The 22,311-nt window shown below is 36.5% G+C and overlaps 1 protein-coding gene across 2 annotated transcripts in view; it reads right to left on the bottom strand.

The window, feature by feature from the left end:
• The window catches only part of LOC139151503 (intraflagellar transport protein 140 homolog), a 51,205-nt gene that overhangs the window by 5,512 nt on the left and 23,382 nt on the right, over positions 1-22,311 (bottom strand). For both annotated transcript variants that reach the window (XM_070724360.1, XM_070724359.1), the window contains exons 16-26: positions 18,232-18,391; positions 17,356-17,487; positions 16,410-16,606; positions 10,809-10,986; positions 7,645-7,728; positions 6,919-7,025; positions 6,470-6,565; positions 5,258-5,390; positions 4,599-4,670; positions 1,240-1,311; positions 120-248 (exon numbers count right to left, since the gene is read on the bottom strand). In XM_070724360.1, coding sequence (XP_070580461.1) covers positions 120-248; positions 1,240-1,311; positions 4,599-4,670; positions 5,258-5,390; positions 6,470-6,565; positions 6,919-7,025; positions 7,645-7,728; positions 10,809-10,986; positions 16,410-16,606; positions 17,356-17,487; positions 18,232-18,391 — 1,360 coding nt within the window. The remainder of the gene's footprint in view (positions 1-119; positions 249-1,239; positions 1,312-4,598; positions 4,671-5,257; positions 5,391-6,469; positions 6,566-6,918; positions 7,026-7,644; positions 7,729-10,808; positions 10,987-16,409; positions 16,607-17,355; positions 17,488-18,231; positions 18,392-22,311) is intronic.

The following is a 22,311-nucleotide window of genomic DNA, read 5'->3' as shown; positions in this document are numbered from 1 at the left end:
CAACGGTATTAGTAATGTAAACATCTAAAAGCTTTTGCCATATTCCAATGCTGAGGCCCTATGATTTATTATTACAGATGTTAGTGACAGAGGGTACAATGGCAACATCTTTGACATACCTTGTGGTACAGCATAACGGCTTTGTCTTGAGTGTGTGGATTATTCTCATAGTATCTAGCCGCTTCTATCATGTCCTCTTTTGTACTCATCAAGGCCAAGTTCATCAACTGATCTTCCATTCCATTTTCCTGAAAACAAAAACAAAACAAAAAAATAAACAATTAAAATTGACTATTTTCGTTCATTATCTTCAGCTGAATCCCAAATCTCCTTGAAATTGATGGATTGTTTCTGCTACAAAGCTAGGGTGCTTGTTGGTTAGAAATTCACAAGCTATCTTGAGTCTGTATTTTTGTGTCACATTATAGCATTTTTGTTGAGGACAGTAAGCTAGTACGAAACACTACCAAGTTCCAAAGTCATTTTACTGCTAGTGTAGCGACACAGCCATACCTGGAAAAAAGTACCAACCGTAACGTAAAACCACAATATTTTATGATATTTAAAAAAATGTCATGTGTTTGAGATAGAATGGCCTCGGGGACAGATATTTGGACTCTCAACCTTTGCCAATTCTTATCCTCCATTTGTGGGTTCTCATTTTAACCCTTTTGCCCCCAGTTCCCTGTGTACAGGTCCAACTTTACCATAGAATACTATGGGTTTGGGACAAACCATGGTGGTGAAAGGGTTAAAGCCTTTGGAGTAAGAAAAACTTTTGTCTTAAGTTTTTTCAAAAATCAAAATTTTTATTTTTCTCTATAGAATTAACAAAGGATGGTGGCCATTTTGAATTTTTAAATATTGGTAACTTTTGGGTATTTGTTTCTCTAAAACCCAAATTCGCATGGTGAACCCCCAAATTTTGCACTTGATTTTGAAAGAAAATGGTTGACAGTTTCAGGGAGGAAAGTTTGAGCAAAAGTTTTGAGTCTTTTACTTTTGAAGCACATACTACCATAATTATCATATGAACTACTGCTTGATAAAATTATGAAATACTATGACATACAGGCAAATCAAAGTACTGACTAGACAGCATCAGAAAAGTAAAAGATTGTCACTGATGAACAGCATATAAAAATTATTCTTGACATTGAGACAACTTGATTTATTGTCTTTCAAAATGAGTCTGAGGAATTAGTTTTCAACAATGCAACTGAGAAACACTATTTTTACCTTGCACAACCGGATTGCTTGACTGTATGCCTGTGCTCTTGTGAAGAAGTGAATGGCATCTTTGACATTATCCTGCAAAGAAAGATAGAAATTCATAACTGACGTGAAATGTGATTCAACTTTTCATATTTACAGAATCAAAAACATAGTTTGTTTTACATCATTTGTGTGTAACTCTAAAGACTACGTACACAAAAATTATACACACTGTACCTATGCTGTTTGTCACTTGTAAAATAAGGACTACCTGACTGTAGGTGTCTGACCTTTGACACAGTGATGTCACTAAATGGGGTCAGTGATGTAACAGAGTAAACTGAAATCTAGCTCCCTTATTGGCTACTTTCTATCTGATATGGACATATTCCGGAAGGAAGTCTTTTCATGAGATGTAGCCCACTGGCAATTGCAAGCTGCAAGTTTAAACTTAATTTTTTAACCGTGAGAACAACATGATGGCCTATTCTTGACTCGTTACAGTACATGTACTTGATGAATGACACGGGATGGTCGGAACAAGTTCCTGTTGTGAAAGATGTTTTGGACATTTAGTGTGCAGTTTGTAAATCAGTTTATAAAACTTGTAAATCTTCTGAATGTGCAAGACAAAATTGTGGGATATACGTCGACATAGCCTTTACGTTCAAACCACACGGTACACCAACAAATATTTTAATACAATAGCTGTAGTGGTCCTACTAATTACTGCCCGTGACTGCCCGTAGCTGCCTGAGGACTGCCCGAGAACTGCCCGAGCACTGCCCGAGGAAAAAGTGGGCCAAATTTCGCCAATCTTAACACTAGGCCAATAGGTTCAGTTTATATCATGCCCAGCCAACCAAAAATATTGTTGATTTGGCGTTAACCTGATGTTTTCTCCTGCAGATTTGGAACACGGAAGACGTCGGGCTTGGAGGACATTGCCAGCTTGATAGTGAGATCATACCATTCAGTCTGAAAGGTGGTACAATAATCTCGACAAGTGCGTAAAGCTTGACAGCTTATCACCCCTTGCACTGAATGGTATGATCTCACAATCAAGATGGGGACGTCTTTCTAGTCGAAAGCCCCACGTCTTTCAGGTTCTAAAACCGCTACAGAAAAACACCAAATCAATGATATTTTTGGTTAGCCAGGCATAATATAAGTTCAAGCTGTTGGCTTAGTGTTAAAATTGGCGAAATTTGGCCTACTTGCTCCTCGGGCAGTGCTCGGGCAGCTACGGGCAGTAATTAGTAGGACCCATAGTGTACGGTCCTCTGAAAACCACTGCACTTGAATGCCCTTTAAAACACCAACACTCACAGCAAAGCAAAAATTATTTGTGCATTTTGGGGGAACACACAGGAAGAAGAACAATACGCCAGTAAAAACTGACTATGAGTGTTGATAAACTGCAATGTGACATCAGACATACACGGGCCAAAACACTTTCAAGAGGGTATTGTTCACCTGAAAAGAATTATGGCAAACACAAACTTAAATCATCAATGTGGGAAAGGCTTGTTATTTCATTATTTGTGGAGGGACAACCTCGGTGCAATTTTAATTCCGTGTGATATTTTAAATACTCAGTATTCTTGTTAATAATAGGAGATCGACAGCAAATCTGACGGAGTAATCAACGGTGGAAATTTCTTGCTACTACTTGAAAAAAAAATTATTTTCAAGGTTTGCACTTCATGTTTGTGTCGAGCATGCTGAAATACAGTCAAACGTTAGTTTGACTGATTGTGATGTGTTGAGTGACAAGAAATTACGCATGCACTGGTGCAGCAACAGAATCACCACTTCAACGCACTCTGAGTCACAAAACGTTACCTCATCAAACTGCAACACGGAGACAAAACAGACAACATAGATAAAACACATGAAAATACATGTCAGAATGAAATTAAAAAAAGAAAAAAATTAAACATGTTTGAAAACACAGCACACTGAGTACATGAACATTTCCTCTCCTCGCACACTTGATGTTCACAAACATGCACACAAACACTAGAAGTCACAAGGAGAAAGAATGATAACACAAAAATATTTGAATATTCTAAACATGAACTTGTAGTTGTACAATTCTGTTGAACAGTAGTTAACGTTTTTAAACAAGAAAAGTTTGGCGATTGACACACAGCAGGGGTGAAAGTACTCAGTACACACTATCAACATAACATTTCAAAGGAACCCAGACTTAAAACTGAGATGGGATGCATGAACAGTGTAATAATCTCCTGGAGAGATTCACATTTGAACTGTATCTGGGGTTTTCTTCCTATCTGGGAAAGCTACTTCACTGGTTAATCACATGACACAAGAAGGACCAATGGCATTGTTTGTTTCATGAACGGGAATTCAAAGCACTTGCATGCCAGGCTGCCATTGGCCAGGTAAAGCAGACAGTAATAATCATTTGTTCTATTACCTCATAGAGAGCCACAGAGCCAGTGATCTTTGCAACACAGAATACACAACATAAAGCAGTAGTGACCAATCGGTATGCTTTACACATCACATGAAACTTATCAAAAATGCAAATTAGGAAGCCAGACATATTGGCTTTGCTTTGTGTGTCCACGCGCATCAAATCAACACAGTATTCTTGTCTAATTGTTTTCTTTTATTGTATCAATTTCAGAGTTGATTTACACTTATTTCAGTTTTTTCAATTTCAATATCGAAAAGAAAAATCAGTAAATTAGACTTTGAAAACTGAAAACACCAAAACAATACCTTTTGTATACATATCAGAGTAATTAACACAATCAATATGTAGCAACATGCATTTTTGACATCAAGAACATTACAGCTCTCAGCAAGTAGGACAGCTAGGGATGGCACTGCAAAAATGTGATTGAGCTGAAATATTACAATGCACATGGACTGGCCAAACCTTTTCACCGCAAAATTTTTATTAAACCCTGTTTTTTTAACCAGGAAAACTGGAATTGCACACCATGATATAAGTATGAAAAGGTCGGAACTATTACATCAGCTTTCATCATTTGATCTGTTTTTTAATCTTTCCTTGTGTTTGTCAACTTGGACCTGGTTTCAGAATTTGTAACACTGCTGAACTAGTTGCGTGGAACAAGGAATCTTGCAGCCTGATGTGACATATGAACTTGAAAACTCAGATTTCTAAAATATTGGTATATACTACACAAATGTGTCAAACCAAATCTGACCACCAGTGAGATGCATTTCAATGGGAAGGAATCCGCTGATGAGAGAGGATGCTCACAAGACATAGCTGGTGAAGAATGAAGGGACAAATCAAATATCATATATTTGTATAAGCTCGGGCAAAAGTTCAGTTTGGTGGGTGATGAACATACCACCACAGAGTTAAGGGGTCAACGTACCTGATTTTCATACTGCCTAGCCAAGTGATAACAAGCAGCTCTGTCACCTGTCTCATTGCAAATTTCCGCCGCCTGCAAAGAAGTATCACTTTCAATCAGAATTCAGAACCAATCAGAAACTTGAACACAAAGCTGTCATGATTTGCTTTGAAGCACCTCAACTTCAAACAGCAACTTTATCTTTGCTTGTGTTCTGGATATAATGTAATACAATGTTATCATAAGAGTTTGGACGATGAAAGAAATACCATCAGATTCTCGCATAATGTACGCAAAATAATTATCATCAATGACAATCCTTCTTATTTGTTCTCCATTCAATTAGCATGAAAACCTGCATGGTCAATGGTCAATTTGGGCAAACAATGGAGGTTGTACAGGGTGTGGTCCTATGAACACCAGGTTATTTAATCCTGGTACCATGTACAGTATAATGCACTTTGCTTACACAATGCTGCCATTGATTTGGTCTGACAAGAATTGTAGCAGCAAATGGTAGCCTGTTCAGTTCAAGGTGAAACAATCAGAGGTATATTACATGAAATACATCTATCTTCAATGAGGTGAAATGTATCTTCTACTCAAAATTTTAAAATATCTGGAAAACCTGTTGTGAAGGAATCTGAAATTAAAGCTCATTTGATTCACAATCAACTTACTTTGTCCATGTTTCCACAATAACAGTAAACCCTACACAGTGATAAGTAGTCCTGGGCAGCCTCATAGAATTGTAAAGCAGTCTCCATTTCACCTGTGCTCTCCATGAACTGTGCCCACCATTTACGCAGAGCCCTGCCAAAATAACAGTGTCACTTTCATGTTGATGTCTTTGGGAGTGACGAAAGTATCTATTATTCATTGGCGGAAATTTCTGATTTTTCTGTCTCTAAAACACAATTTTGTTCTATTCCCCGGAATCATTCAAAATGCCCTTGTGCACCTTGTCAATATAGATTTGTAAGTGTATAGTGTGAAACACTATTGTTGGTGACTGAATTTCACTCCGTGTTGGGATCCATCCACCAACCTTGACATTGTACATAGTACATGCTGCATTCTGTCACCAAGGGTGAAACTATGGACTTCAACATACTCTGAGGAGGAAAATAGCAATTCTAGGGAAAAATAATGAAACTATTACTAAAGTTACTGCAACTGTCCTGCTATTTTCCTGTTAATTGACAGGTAAAATCATATTTACTTTGTAAGCGTACACTGATAAGATGTATTAATAATGGAGGAGAGATTAAAGGTCTAGCTGTCTGGAAGGACCATATTACCATATTTGAATGCTGTAATTTTTTCCCACCAAAATTTGAGTGCTACATTTTACCAATTTTTATGAAATTTTCTGTAATTTTTTTGATAATTTTGGACCAAATGGACATAAAATTTCAGTGACTAGTTTCTTATCAAAATTTGGGCAAAAGTCTGAAAAAAAGTTGACTGGGTTGTATTTTGTAAAGGCGACAAAGACTGACTTTGGCGCTAAAAGGGTTAAACAAGGGTCACATGCTTTGGGACAGCCTGTATGAGAACCATTCATGGTATAGTTACCATAGCACAAACTCTCACTTATGTGAATGGCAAATGGCAGGATGAGGTACCCATGATACTCATTACCAAACGAAGCAATGAGGAGTAACGTGCCTTGATTGAGGACACAACACCATACTAGAGAGTCGAACTCTGACCATGGACCTAACTTTTGAGGTATATACACACACACACACACACACACACACACAAATTCAGAGGTTAATGACACAAGCTGGTATAAATCCATTGTACATGTATTATACAATTAATTACCAAAAAATTAATTTTGATTTTTATAAACAGTGTAGGTTTATGGTGCTTTCGTAACTCACTTGTCTTTTGTCTTCATGATGTATGCTTCAAGAGCCTGTGGCTCATCAAATAACATTCTTGGTACTTCAAAACGGTGGGTGTCTGACTTCTCATAGCTGAAAGAAGTAAAACAATAACACAATTAAAGATGGTAGTAGTTTCCATAACAAAGAACAGTGAAACACAAAGTAGTTTCAATGCATTGCTCTGTCAAAGTCCAACAGATATGCTAGTTTTATCAGATAATGTTTCATTTTCATACTTTTTACCTGTCATTCTGAACCAATATCACAGTATAATAAATGAGGACATTTTGATGACCAATGGCTGAGAATGAGTCACCCTGTACAATACACTACTCTGTATAATCCAAAAAATAACCACAACACTTAATAAATGCAGCTTGATTTTTTTCTATTTGACTTCAAACAACAAAGTGCACACCACAATTTGAAAAGTAATGACTTACTTGGGTATTGCACCATTAATGTCTCCTTTAGCCTCCAAATGTTTTGCATAATTGTAGTAAGTTGTTCTGAGATGGATTCTGTCATGGAGCTCAGCACATTCCATTGCCTGCAACACAAATCAGAGAATTGCTTTCTTCCTACAATGCTTTGCTGATGTAGAGAGTATATGTGTGACACAGAGGGTGGTTTGGGATTCCATACCAAATTTGCCGGCCAAGCAAAACCAGGTTATAGTTGGAGAGCTTGACAAGGCTATCATGCAGGGTACTCTAGCGAGTGGAAAAGTTTAACAAGATTCTGAAAAACCATGATATTGTAGAAGAGAATGAATATGTTGCATTAATTAATGTGATATCATCACTTGGAATGCAACAGAATGAAACGGTACAGAACGAAATTAACTACAATGGAATGGAATGGAAACAAGCAACCTAGTGGCCAATAGAGCTCCACTGTGTTATGGAGGGAATAACTATTAGTGACGCATGTGTTGATGAAGAAGGTGGAAAAATTTCGATAGCTCACTTTAGGACAGCGTGTGACCAAACTTGTCATGAACTAGAATTGAATACAATGAAAGCAAAAGAATGGAATACATGGATTGGTATGGCCTGGAATGATATCAGTAGGGGTTTACAACCTTAGTATTTGATGAATAATGAATTATTTTGAATGTGAAAGGGATAAGCAAATTATAGTACAGGAGTACCATCTTTATATCTTACCTTGCTCCACTGTCCACTGGATTGATAGAAGTCGTTCAGAAGATCATAGCGTTTACAAGTTTTTAAAAGTCTCTCTGCATCATCCTGTGCAATGAAACATAGATCAGTGTTGGTTTTTTTATATGTTCTGATGATTTGTTTACATATGGGATTTGGAAGCTGCAGTTATCACACATGCTGCTGACAAACCAATTCATGATATTGAAACACAAATTGTAAGCACTTTCTCACTGAGGTAACAGTAGGTCAACGTTCTGACCTGCCAAAGTAACACTTGAAAATTTTTTTCCAGAAAGGACGAAAATGCATATTTTCAAACTGGTAATTTTGTTACTAATGGCAAAGAAGTATGGATTAGATATGATGCTGACAGAATTTGAAAATATATTTTGTTATTTGACTGTGTCTACTACTCCAGGTTGTGGTCCTGGACTGACATGATTTTTGAAAATATAGTTTCATCAAATCATCACCGCACTAAAAGACATTCCTTTATTCTTGTATTAACCCTTTTCCTGCCAGACAGTAATAACTGTATCACTTCCCCATCAGCCAAGTCAGTAAAAAGCGGTATTGAGCCAAAACATGACGTATTTTCACCCACTTGGCTTGGTATGTTATACCATCTTTTGTCCCCCCAAAAAATCAACTTTACAGTATTATGTTTTCAACAGCCTTCAAATGTACAGTATTATGTTAAACTACATCATATGGAATACGTTGTGTTTGACCTGGTGGTGAAATATGGACTTGGCAGGAAAAGGGTTAATAATGCCAGTAGTTTTGTCACAAATTTCAAATGTCGACTTTTGAATAAAACAAGTCATCGTTGATGACACAGTCCCACTTGTTAATGGGTACTTTGATTACAAGTCCTCAGAGAGGATAGAGTCCTCTTCATTAATTAGGTCTGTGATAAAAATACTTTGATACAGATGGCACTCAATGGCCAAGAATGAGTTACATGGTGATGAAAACATAAAACCAATGTAGGCCACCATCCTAAAGTTCATAAAATGAGTCAACTAGGAATTAATCAACAGGGTGTTGCAAAAATTTTTGCATACAATCCTAATACTTAATAGATTATCACTGGTACCATATTTCATGAAGTTTGATGCAGTATTTACAACAAACTATGAGATCAACATCTGTATCAAGTTTCATCAAATTTGACGTATTAATTTGTGGCTATATCACTCTAATTAGGAAAGTTCATTACATATGCAATTACAAATTAATTAAAATGACACTGATAATGTCTTTTTCAATGTTAAAGCAATGTGAGCTTAACATCTGTGCAAAGTTTCATGAAATTTGGTGCAGTATTTCTTGACATATCAGCCTACTTACAAAACTTCAATAATTGACATGTTACTGCTACATGACGTGAAACAAATTGACGAGCATATGTATGAAATAGGTCAATGTCCTTGTACCAACTTTGAATGATACTGGTGGAAATATGTCTGAGTTATGGCTCTGTACATTAGAAAATTGTAACAAAATCACCGCCATGCAGCGATATTTGATCTTACTGTTTAAAAAATCAACATGTACCGTATATGTATTACATAAGTCAATGTCCATGTACCAACTTTGAATAGGATCAGTTGAGACTTGCCAGAGTTATGGCTCTCGACATGAAACAACCATAACAAAATTGCCATCATGTGGCCATATTTGACCACCTTGTGAAACCAATCGACATACATATGTATAAATAAGTCAATGTCCTTGTACCAACTTTGAATAAATTCGCTGGATACATGTCTGAGTTATGGTTCCGGACATGAAAAAATCGGGAAAAAAAATGGCCACACGGCGGCCATATTGGATTGTATCACAAAACAAATCAATGTGCATATGTATGACATAGGTCAATGTCCTTGCACTAAGTTTGAATAAAATTGGTGAATAAAATCGTACGTGTCCAAAGGACGTGAACAAATTGTAACAAAATGGCTGCCATGCAGCCATGTTGGATCATATCATGAAACAAATTGACGTACATATGTATGACATAGGTTAATGTCATTGTACAAACTTTGAATAAAATCGGTTGAGATATGCCTGAGTATTGTGGCTCTGTACATGAAAAAATCGTAACAAAATGGCCACACAGCAGCCATATTGGATCATATCACAAAACAAATTGACATGCATATCTATGACATTGGTCAATATCCTTGTACCAACTTTGAAAAAAATCGGTTGAAACATGTCTGAGTTATGGCTCTGTACATGACAAAATCATAATAAAATGGCTGCCTAGCGGCCATACTGGATCGTATCACAAAACAAATTGACGTGCATATGTATCACATAGGTCAATGTCCTTGTACCAACTTTGAATAAAATCGGTTGAGATATGTTTGAGTTATGGCTCTGTACATGAAAAAATTGTAACAAAATGGCCACACGGCAGCCATATTGGATCGTATCACAAAACAAATTGACATGCATATCTATTACAGTGGTCAATATCCTTGTACCAACTTTGAAAAAAATCGGTTGAAACATGTCTGAGTTATGGCTCTGTACATGAAAAAATCGTAATAAAATGGCCACCTGGCGGCCATATGGATCATATCACAAAACAAAGTGACGTGCATATCTATGACATTGGTCGATGTCCTTGTACCAACTATGAATAAAATCAGTTGAAACATGTCTGAGTTATGGCTTTGTACATGAAAAAATCGTAATAAAATGGCCGCCTGGCAGCCATATTGGATCGTATCACAAAACAAATCAACATGCATATCTATGACATTGGTCAATGTCCTTGTACCAACTTTGAATAAAATCGGTTGAAACATGTCTGAGTTATGGCTTTGTACATGAAAAAATCGTAATAAAATGGCCGCCTGGCGGCCATATTGGATTGTATCACAAAACAAATCGACGTGCATCTGTATGACATATGAAGTAATCCTTGTACCAAGTTTGAATGAAATCGCTCCTTGCATCTCTGAGATATCTGCGTGAACGGACGGACGCACGCACACACGCACGCACGCACGCACGCACGGACATGACCAAACCTATAAGTCCCCCCGGACGGTGTCCGTGGGGACTAATAAAAGAAACATAAAAACGAGACCTCAGCAGCTATACTAATTATGACAAACCAAATGTCAAGCAGCCATTCCAGCACCTACCAGTAAACCAAGCTGTACGGCCAGCATTGCCACTCTGGCATCTAACTCTGGTTCCTTCTCGGCTTCTCTCAAGGACTTGGCACCTCTAGCATGGCCCATGTTACCCAGGCAGACTTTGGCCACGTCCAGACGTCGTGTCTTGACACACATCTTGGCCATGTTTTCCCAGACAGATTCACTGAGAATGGGAAATGATATGACAAAGCAGATCAGATGCTTTGCACAAATACATCATTTAACCAGCTACACAGCCATAATAAGTTTCTCTACGGATGCAATTTAAGACTTCAGTATCTCTATAGAAAAACAGTATATTATTCAAATAGTTAGCAAGACCCTTTCAATTCACTGATAAGATTTAGTGATTCACTGATAATGTAGCATATGATATGTCAACTTTGATAAAAACTTAATCTAACGGATATGCCAAAGTGTCATGATTCTTGCTAAGCAACTGACGGACAAGGACCGATTGAAGTTGTGTCTATACCATAGGTACATACATGTGTGTTTCACTGTAGATATCTGACCTACATAAGCAATATCACACCTAACAAAAGATAGTTTGCTGTAGCCGGACTATGAGGTAAAACATTGCATTTTTCATATTCAGTGTTCATTTTCTATTATTGTATGTTCTGATCGTCAGAGATACGACATCGATGGAAAGTTATTGTGAGTAGGAATACAGCCTAGGGTCATTGGTAATAGGTAATCACTGTCAATATCCATATACACCTAAAATATATGTAATTTCAAAATAGCATATCATTTGTGAAAAACATTGTCAACACGTAAACAATGAGAAAATGAAATGAAAACAAACAAACAAACAAAATTAATAGACACATGTTCAAACTTTTCCCTAGTACTTTGCTAGGGATGGAACTACCTCTACTCGAAAGAAAAACCAATAACTATTATCATAACATTATAGATACATATAATTGTTTAACCTGTCACACACTTGGGATAAGCAATTGAGAGTCCTATAATAGGCTGGTGCATCTAATAGATGAAAAGTTAGTATAACATGTCCTATACCTGAACTGTATGTTATATTGCAGATTATCACATACATAGACCCAGTTATCCTTATAGTGTGACGTCGCGTCACACTATAGGTATATGACTACAATGAATCCATATTACACATGTGATGGATATGAAACCCGGACTACTTTCATACATGTACATTCAAACCACAGTCAATACTAGAATTTTTATGAATGTCTGTTTTTGGCATTGATTTGCAATGAATCGTTCAATTTCTTCACAACTGACATTTATGTGAGCCTGCTCCGTTGCTGAACTTTTGTGATGTCTACCTGATTGTCAAACGAGCCATCGTCAATGTCCACACACAACATGATAAGCACAGACGACAACCCGAGACAAGAGTATCCTGACTGCTACAGCAGCAGGGATATTTTTCTGAAGCAACATTGACAGGTTGCAAGTTCATCATCATGATCGACGTTGCCTGGGCATTTTGTAGCAGTCAACAAGTTGCGCCAATGAAGCAATAAGCATTCATCATTTCCAAAACCAGCGACGATACTTCTCCAGACTTGAGACATACGAGTAGAAATGCCGTTTTATTCTCAAATAGCAACGATAGTTGACAGGGTTTTCAGTATATTTGAAGGCTCAAGGTTTTTGCACTGTGCATGCATATAGTACATCACATTTCCTGAATTGTACCTTGTTGAACTTCTATTGAGTGAGCTTCAAGACACTTGTAAAGTAAAGAGACAACAATGCTTTACAATTATGAGTACACTTTGTTGGAAAAGAGTATGTCAACTTCAAGACCTAAATTAACTTTCTTGTAAGAACAAATCCTGAGATTATCATCAGTGAAAAGCTCTCATACATGCATTGAATTATCACACACAGATGCCTAATAAACTTTAAAGGCTGTCTTGCAAAGCAATTTGTGAGTTGCACTCCGCCAATGATGCTGTAACGTCTTTCTACCAATTAATCCTCTTTCTCCCAAGTTGTTTTTATTTCTATGGTTTGTCTGTGGAGCCTGGTAGAATGAGGATCAATCTGCAACTAGTCACTGCAAGAAAGCATGATTTTGACTGCAAACTATGACCTACCCGTACAGGTAGTCTTGCTCCGAGCCAGACAGGCTGTCTCACTGGTACTACACAATGCTATGTATATTTTTCTGAACAATACTATGATCAAGAAATTGCTAATGATACACACTTCAAAAACGCGCATTTGCCTTCGGTAACTTTTAAAAAACATCTCCTTTGTTGAAGTACCAGTAAGTTGAGAGTTAGTGTAAAACAGACAAACACGACATGAAAATCTAAAAATTATTTGTAAAGACCAACTGAAAAGGAGGACTAGTCTATAACTGAAATGTCAACTTGAACGTAATGGGTCTCACCTTTCATTTCTGTGTTTATCCCCATGCAAGACAATGTGGCATGCAAACAAAAACACAATAATTGAGAACATGGAGAGAAAGCACTGCAAAGGGCCAAATGCAAACACAAGTCTGGGTCAACGGTCAGATGCAAATTTCTTTGTACATTCTATCGTGTTTACTTTCCGTTGGTGGAAACAACAGTGGACATGGCCATGCAGTGAAAGTTAACATTACACTCTGATTGGATGAGCCCATGAAATGTACAGTTCATAGCATGACAGATGAAAGCATACATCATATTGTCGTGTGATCTCCTACTGGCTAAAAGCAAAGAGGACGGGTGCATGTTTACTATATCAGTAACGCATTGCATGCCATACAGGAAATACTAAAATACTGAAATTAAACTTGGCATTTTGTGATAGTACTGTAATGCACAAAATAATTATTTTGTGTTCACTAAAACTCAAAAGGAACCTACAGAGCAGATCAATGATTCAAAGCAAAATTTTCACAGGTCATTTTGTGACATCTGCACTAAAAGTTAAACTTAGAATTTCCAAACAAATGTACGGTAGTATTGAGTTTAGCTACAAAATACGTAATAGGACCATTTTATCTTATCATTTTCACTGAATAGATAAAATGGAAATGGAATAGCCAAACAGCAAGACTTGTTGTGACAGAGTCTGATACCTGTTCATTGTTAAACCTAATAAGTGCCGTACAATTATGAGATAAGTGTATAAAACATGTGAGATCACACAAAAATGTAGCTCAAAAGGTCAGTGGTCAGAGGTTTTGAAAAACATGCTTGCTATTCTTGTTTAGTCAATCTGCTTTTGTTTCCTTTCTTGTGTTCCCTTTCAAGGTGTCCATACACGTCGAATATTTATGGAACACACAAAGTTCCTATACAAAAATATAAGCTCTTTTTGGTACTTATAGTCTATAGGCATACCAAATATGAGCTAATCACACAATCATTTTTAGGTATCATGTTGGCTTTAATTCGCTCACAAAAAGAATACTAGATTTATGCATATCACACGTTCAAAGTTTCACATTTTTCAGCTCCTGAGGTCATGCACCATATCCCCCTCTTTGGCACTTATCAGAATAAACGTAAGCTTGTATTTTCACTGTTGTAGAGCTCATGGGACGGCAAATTATAACGCTGCTGATAACTGACATTGTAGAACAACATGATGTCAACACCAAAGCAATAACTGCAGCTTCTAAACTTAATTCTGTGCTGCTAATCTTCCCAGCCGTACTATAGTCAACAAATTTTACATTTATTGCAAAAAAAGACACCAGTTGTTTAGTGTGCTGTATGAAAAAAAGAAAAGCTAAGCAAAACATGTATTGAAAATACATGTAACTGCTACTCATTGAACTTAAATGCGCATAGGTTTGCCCCTACAAATTATAGGCAATAGTGACAAATAGGAACAACGCTAATGAATGTTGTAAAGGAAAGAAAGAAAGGATGAGAAGTACACAGGGTGGCGCTAGACATCATACCTACACTATGGGGAGCTGGTGTTGCATTTGCTAAAACAAAAGTACACTACACCTTCTGTCGCTGAGGGCATACTTTCACCACAAGGCTCCCTCATGCACTATCATAAAATGTGTAACATCTTGGGAGCTAATCCCCAAGATTTAATTGTATGGACACAAAGGAAATGGAATACGTGTCTTATTAAAGCAGTTACCTGTGTGCAAGTATACCATCTACACTGTCAAAGTCAGAATGAGGACTGACCAGATCAAGTGATGGATTACCATTGAAAAAAACAAGAAACATGAAAGTGAAGAACTTCAGTATCATTTAAGAAATCAAACTCATTTCAGATACATTCTAAATTAAACAAATTGTGACTTTTACTCTCTCTATGTGTGCTTTATTGGAGTGAGAATTAACTCAGGGGATAGAGGTATCACTTGGCAACCTTCGTAAAGACCTGAAGGTTGGATTAAACTATCACATGTATCTTCACGTAAAGACATACTTATCCGGGGCTTAAAATGCTTCAAGTGGAAGGTGTTATATGCGGCTGGCTATGACTTGGGACCTTCCTTGTCTGTGTTGGTCTATGACTACGTATGATGTGTATCTGATGTGTATGGAGAAACACTTTGATAAAACCCCAGTACTTTTCATTTGATTTGAGATATCCTGCACAAACCCTGTACAACAGAAAGAACGAAGACTGCAGACCGATCGTTGGAACACTTTCAGCAAAATTGATTTTTCAATCAATTACAAAGTCGGACAGCATCTACCTTCATCAACAATATGATTTACCACAGGTAACACTTTCCTAATACCTGACCTTGAAAATGGGCGATGCATACTGTAATTGTCATCTTAGTGCAAGAAGGTTGTACCGCAAGTTTCTCAGGCGTGCCTTAAGATGTTAATTTTACATAAATTGCTGCCACAATATAAATGTTCATTATGCTGTCATAAATAGTCAATATTGGTTTTACGCAAAGATTTTACCTTGTTTAAATGTTAAATACCCGGTATAACAAGTCACTATGTCAATTTCAATGGTACAGTGATTTCAACCAAAGTGTCCATTACGACCTTCCTGCACTGATGTGGGCATTTATGTTCCCAATGTCAGTTTGTGATGTTGATATCTATATACAATATGTTGAGTTCAAAACATGCCTCTATAGTTGGACCTCTATTGGACTGAAAGATCAATAGCTAGAGCAATAGATCTTCAAGTCTAGGCCTCTGTTAGCTTAATACACGCCTATATGTTAATTTGATAACCATGTCTTTACATGGCTATATATAATCCTGTAAGTAAGTGCATTCAAGTTGTCAATGTCAATAGACATATATATATGAACCAAACACTGACTTCACTAGATGAGTATTACACTATCATACCCTTATTCAATATTCCGGCCAGCTTTCGTCTGAGTGTGATCCTAAATGCTGGCTGTGGGCGTCATAACAAAGACACACTCAAATGCACAAAATCAATGGTTCGTAAATAACATATGTTCATTTCAAAGTGAAAAGTACACACAGGAAAATGAGTTGTCCATTGTAATGTTAGTTGTGAAAGGTTGGCATTGGTATCTGTTATATCGATGGTACTAAAAACTCTATGACATCAGATGTCACAAAGCATCAGACCCAGCAATGGGTCAAAACACCACAAGTGATGATCTCACCCACTCACCTTTTGATAAGTTTGATAGCTTTGAAAGCTTCATCCATGTTGCCTATGGTCAGGTAGTAACTGAAGTTCATCATGGCATCCCTGGCGCTCTTGTCACCATCTTCCAAACCGACGAAGTCTCTCATCACCTGTCTGGCAACAGCATTGCCCAGGTTGGAGAGAGGACTGTGTGGATCATCTGGTCCAATCTCACCAAGCTAAGATGAAAAATTGATGAGAATTTAAGTAAAGACACATGAATAATATTCTAGGCAATGTCAGAGTATCCTTAGACTGGTGAATAAGATGTTCTGGTATCCCTAGGGTGATAAAGGTTCAATCATTTCCTAGACCACATCTTAGTTCCTTCAAAGATTTCTTTAGCTTACTTCATATCATCATAGGTTTCCATTTATCTCACTATCAAACTACACTATCCATAATCTGTATTAGCTGCAATTAGTTACATATAAATAGTACTGTACTACAATGTTACGTAAAATACAATTTCTTCTCCCAATATCATAACATTGTATTATCTGTCATGGTTTCCTGATGACACATATCATAAATATAACCATAAATATTGCTGTTATAAAAATGATTGATGTGTTTGGGATCAAATGAGAACCGTTGCTGAAGTTTGCAATTCTATCTGATAATTGGTCCATCAACAGATGTACTCATGTAAGGATGATGAAGTTAAAAGGAAAATCAGGAAAGTCTAGAATGGAGAACCGGACAAATAACATGCTGTTGAATAAAAACATAACTTTGGTTGGAGGTTGGCTCAAAAGATGTCCCTCTATCACTGATATAATCTCAATCTTCAGGGTTACCAACTTTCCTGGATATCAGTCTGAACAGACCACATTTCAAATGGGGAATTACTCTACAGAAAACTTTTGACATTGCTGCTTAAAGAATAACCAAACCTATACTGAAAGAGAGCTTTCACTGAACTTACCTTTTTCACAAAGTAGAAATACGGGACTTCCAGACCCATGAACGCATTGTGGTTTTCAGAGACAGCAAAGCTGTCTTGTAACATTACACCATGTTCCAAAGTACTGAACAACGACACTATAACCACTTCAGGCTGGTGGAAAAGAAAACAAATGATAGAATGAAACACCACTATATGAAAAATAACAGTCAATATTTTATGACGGAACAATGTTGTACATTTCCTACAATCTGTGAATTTCTAACTCTAACTTATCAATATTGTCATGTGCTGTATGGTTCAGATGTCTCATTTTTTTATTCCATTTTTTTAAACACAATCATGTTTCTCTTTGACTTATCATTCTATCAACTGATACAGCCTTACATGGCTGTTATATAAAATTTAAAATCACTTTTTATTGACATTGAAGTTCTTCAGAATGCAATATTTTGGTTCCACATAAACTTTAAATGACATGAAACTTCATCACAATGTGAATAAATCTAAATAAGGTCATCCCTACGACCTGCATACCAAAATATTAAAGCTGTCGGACCAGCTGTTTAGGAGAAGATTTTTGCCCAGAAAAAGCAAAATTAGCCTCAAAAATACAGATTTGCATATTTCATCACAATTTGAACAAATCTGATGAAGGTCATACCTGGTGACCTGTCCTCCAAATATTAAAGGAATCGAACTTGCCGTTTTGAAGAAGAAGCTTGGAATGTAAAAAGTTGCCGGACGCCAGACAACAGACGCCACAACATATCCACCTATTAGATACATGTAAGCTTAAAGTTGTTGACAGCGACGATAAAAACTGTGCCCTCAAAATTCTACATACTTTTTTGACTTTTTTCTGACAGGGAGAATGGAAGATTATTGGAGACTTACCTGTACATATACAGATGACATGAGTGACTTCTTGGGTGTTGTCTGCTCTGTTGTAGGGAGTAGTTTGGCTTCACACACCATGAGTTTAGGTTCCTGTGGGTCCCAATAATGAGACACTGGATAGCGACCGGCGATGTCACGAGCTGCTTCTGACCGCCCTCTGGTTGAAAATAAAAAAGGTTAAAAAGATTCAGTTCAGAGTTTTCTGTTTTTGTCAGAGTTTCCAAAACTGACAATTGCTCAGAAAAGTCCAAAGTCATTGTGATGTTTGTGAAGGAACTTTAATCACGTTTTTATGTTCCACAAACAAATGATAGAATATATCTTGCAAATCCAGTACTGACCTTCGGATTTCCACAGTCGTAGCTTAATATATGTCATGTTTGGGGTTACTCTTTACAAATACAGTAACACATAACACGATCAAAGGAAATCACGTAAGTTTTGCAAATTCTGAATATACAGTCGGGTCAGTCACAATCAGGGTGCGCTAGAGTGTGTCACTTAGGTCAAAATTTCAAGTTCATGATAACTTCCAGTTAAATAATATGTTGAAAGGTTATGGTATGGGGCATATCTTCCTAAAATTTGGTGAAGCAAACGTCTTTAGTTTTACCACAGTGCACATTGTTTTATATGGTCGACGCAGTGTCACGGACGCTACAGAAATGTTGTACACAAAACACAAATGTCATAATAAAATTTTAAACAATGATTTGTTAAGGCTTTCTTATGTTATTACAATATAAAAGATGCATATTGGCATTAAAATAAGCTATACTTGGTATGATTTACTTAATTTTTCCATGAATAAACACAACCTCAAGTTTAGTGAGAAATACAACAATATTGATCATATTTTTAATAGGACTTTCAACTTCTCTATGTCCTTCCGCTGGTATGCTGTACCTAAAAGTTTTATTGTCATGAATTAACCATGCTATAGCAACAATATTAATACCATTCAGTGTAATCAAAATGAACTTCTTTCTGAAATATTTTCTGTTTAGTATGACATGTAATTTTGTCACGGACGCTACCAAAATCAAACTTGAAAGTTAGGTCAATTTGAAATATAAAAAGCAATTAACAATCTGGTTTTTTCTTTCTCTTTTCTCCAAAACCTTTCTCTATCAAACATTTAAATTGTGAAAATTGTGTCAAAATATTGACAATTTCTTTAAATTGAACAAGAAAGCTATAGCAACTACTGCAAAAATCTGTTGGAGTATGTGAAAAATGTCTATACCAGTAACAAACTTTCAATACGTCAAAAAACACAGAAGTTAACATTGCTTGTGCCTTACTTAAAGTGTAAAACCAAGATAAAACTAGACACCTAGATCAGGCTAGAGCAACAGGTTTGTTAAACTTTGACGTGTGGTCCCACAATAAAATTTGCTACAATGTACCTGACACACCACCCCAGAAATCGAAATGGCTTGCAGCTGTTCTAACACCTGTCGGGATGGGACGCACACACACCTAGGTGAGGCTGGAGATCAGAGACGTAGTCTGCCAACCTTTGACCTCTGTTCTATAATATATCTGTACTCTCTGACGAGCGTAAAGTTGGCGTCATACTCATCCTCATCCTCAGCCTCAGAGGTCACGCGAAAATGAGGATAAGGATGACGCTACAGCGTCAGCTCCACCGGCGTCAGATCTGATTATTCCCGAATGCGTCTGATGGAATGATAAGCGTAAAAACGACTTTAAAAATGTGCTCCCATTTTCATATCACTGTAAATGTTAATTAACACAGTGGGATTTGCATTTCATAATATTTAGTTACCTCTCCTCTCAATATCCGTTTCTCATGTTGTAGTTATAACGCAACATTCTTAGCCCTTAATTTCCTTAAAGTTCAAAGGTTTTATGTTTAATACATTGACTTTTCAGGCCTCAAGTCATAGTTATACAAGTTAATTGTTTTATATGTCCTTTGAATAATTAGGGCTTTCATATCACCTCACATGGTGGCGATTTTTACAAATTTCGGACCATGTATACCTTTTTTGCACCAATTTTTGGAAAATCTTAACAAGAGTTAAGAGGATACCAACAAACACATCCGCGGATCCATGGACTGAAAATTACGAACATTTCCAAAAAACTAGTCCATATGAAATATTCTAACGATAAAATATTACCTGCGAACCAGTTTTAGGATTCAAAAGAAATTTGAGAAAGAATGGAGTTATTTTCTTAAGTTATGGGCGAATTTTATCATTTATCCATCATCGGGTAGCGTAACCTCGGCAATCTTTGGATACGACGCTGAAGCTGATGCTGAGTAGCGTCATTTTAGCGTCTGCTAGAAAGGTCACCTGAGGATGAGGATGAGGATGAGGATGACGCCAACTTTACGTTCGTACTCTCTGCCTTCATAATATGTGAAAGTGGTGGAGACAAACACAAATGTCATTTCTTACCCCCTTGATTTTTTAAAATTCAAAATGTGATAACAAAACAATAAAATGTGGTGTTTATTTCACATTTAGATTGGCTTATAATCTGAAAAACAATGTTTGCATTTTATTGTAGCATCCGTGACATAATGAATTGAAATGGAATACACAATAATAAATGCATATACAGCACAGAATTCATTGTTCTTTTCACTAGAATTCTAATAACATATTCAATATGATTACTGCATTCTTAAAAAACACCAATCTAAGTGTTACAGTTGAGGCTCAACATAACTTTTTGAGTGTTTTTACTTTTTAAAAAATCAATTTTGTGCAAATTTACAATTTTATGCCTTGAAAACATTTTGTAACTCAACTCCATGTATGTACACACAGTACACACTAGTATTTATATGTTTCAGTGGATTAACTGCTTTAAAATGTTTTAAATAGTTATTAATTATGACTATGTAGTAAACACCGTCACGGATGCTACACCGTCACGGATGCTACATTTCCATATTTTAGGAATATTAATAGTGAATGCAAGGGACAGTAATTATATAAGTTGTTTATTTAAGGTAGGCACCTATTGACACTTAGGCCTGTGACATCAGATCTTTTATAACTCCTATTGTCCTTAAGATATGAGTGTGTCACGGACGCTACAAGAAATTCCGACCACAACGATCTCCATTTTCATTTATTCACAAAACAATTCAATATGCAATTTTATTTTAATTTGGGTGTATAAAATGCTTGCCATGGATGTTGAGGTTGGAATTAAATTCAATATTACAATATTTTACCCATTTTTCTACATATAAACTAAAGGTATATGTACTTATGGTCATAAAACACAAAAAACATAACGATGTTACAGTTTTGGTAAAAATACCACAGTTTCTGTTCCGATGCACATAATCACATGAAATAACTTGTGAAAGAAAGATTAGGTATTCTGCAATAACATATGTAAGCTAAAAATTCCACAATTTTAACACTGTGTTCCAAAAAACATTTTGAAATTAAGTACATTTTGAAGTGAAACAGCATAACGCTACTTTTTACAGTTTTTAAAGGCATTTTTGTGGATGTACAACCAAACCTGCACAATATATGCAATATTTCTTTATATGACCAAGTTAGATACAACTATTACTATTTATTAGAAACAAATAAGCAATATAATATCAGTCTGAATAGCAGATATATGTCCATAACAAATGAAAATCATCTAGCGCACCCTGATTGTGACTGACCCGAGTACAAGAAATTTTTTATATACTGTAATATCAAACTGATCTTTTTAAATGCTCGACTAACCTCAACAAACCACAGCTTAAATTGTCTGATCGAACAAATTGCTAAGCTGTGAAGTTTGATGAGTGAAGCACTGAGAGTTATTCTGGAAACTGTCATCAGGTTATTTTTGTGTATCTGTGATCAACCATAGGTAGTGACGTGATGGGGAGGCAGGGAGGATGACAAGTGACAGAACCGGTGGGGATATAGAGAGATGTGCAGGTAGACAGTTAGACGGATGTTGATGGATGCAGATGAGTTACAAGATAACTCTACCACAAGAGAAAACGGGTACGTATGACAGATTGGTTTGTAGGATTTTCCGATATGCAGGATCGATTCACATGTGCATACATATAGG

Source organism: Ptychodera flava, chromosome 15, assembly GCF_041260155.1.
Source record: "Ptychodera flava strain L36383 chromosome 15, AS_Pfla_20210202, whole genome shotgun sequence".
In the NCBI taxonomy this organism is placed as follows: domain Eukaryota; kingdom Metazoa; phylum Hemichordata; class Enteropneusta; family Ptychoderidae; genus Ptychodera; species Ptychodera flava.
The sequence above is the reverse complement of the archived record's forward strand: the minus strand, read 5'-3'. Positions and strand labels throughout refer to the sequence as shown.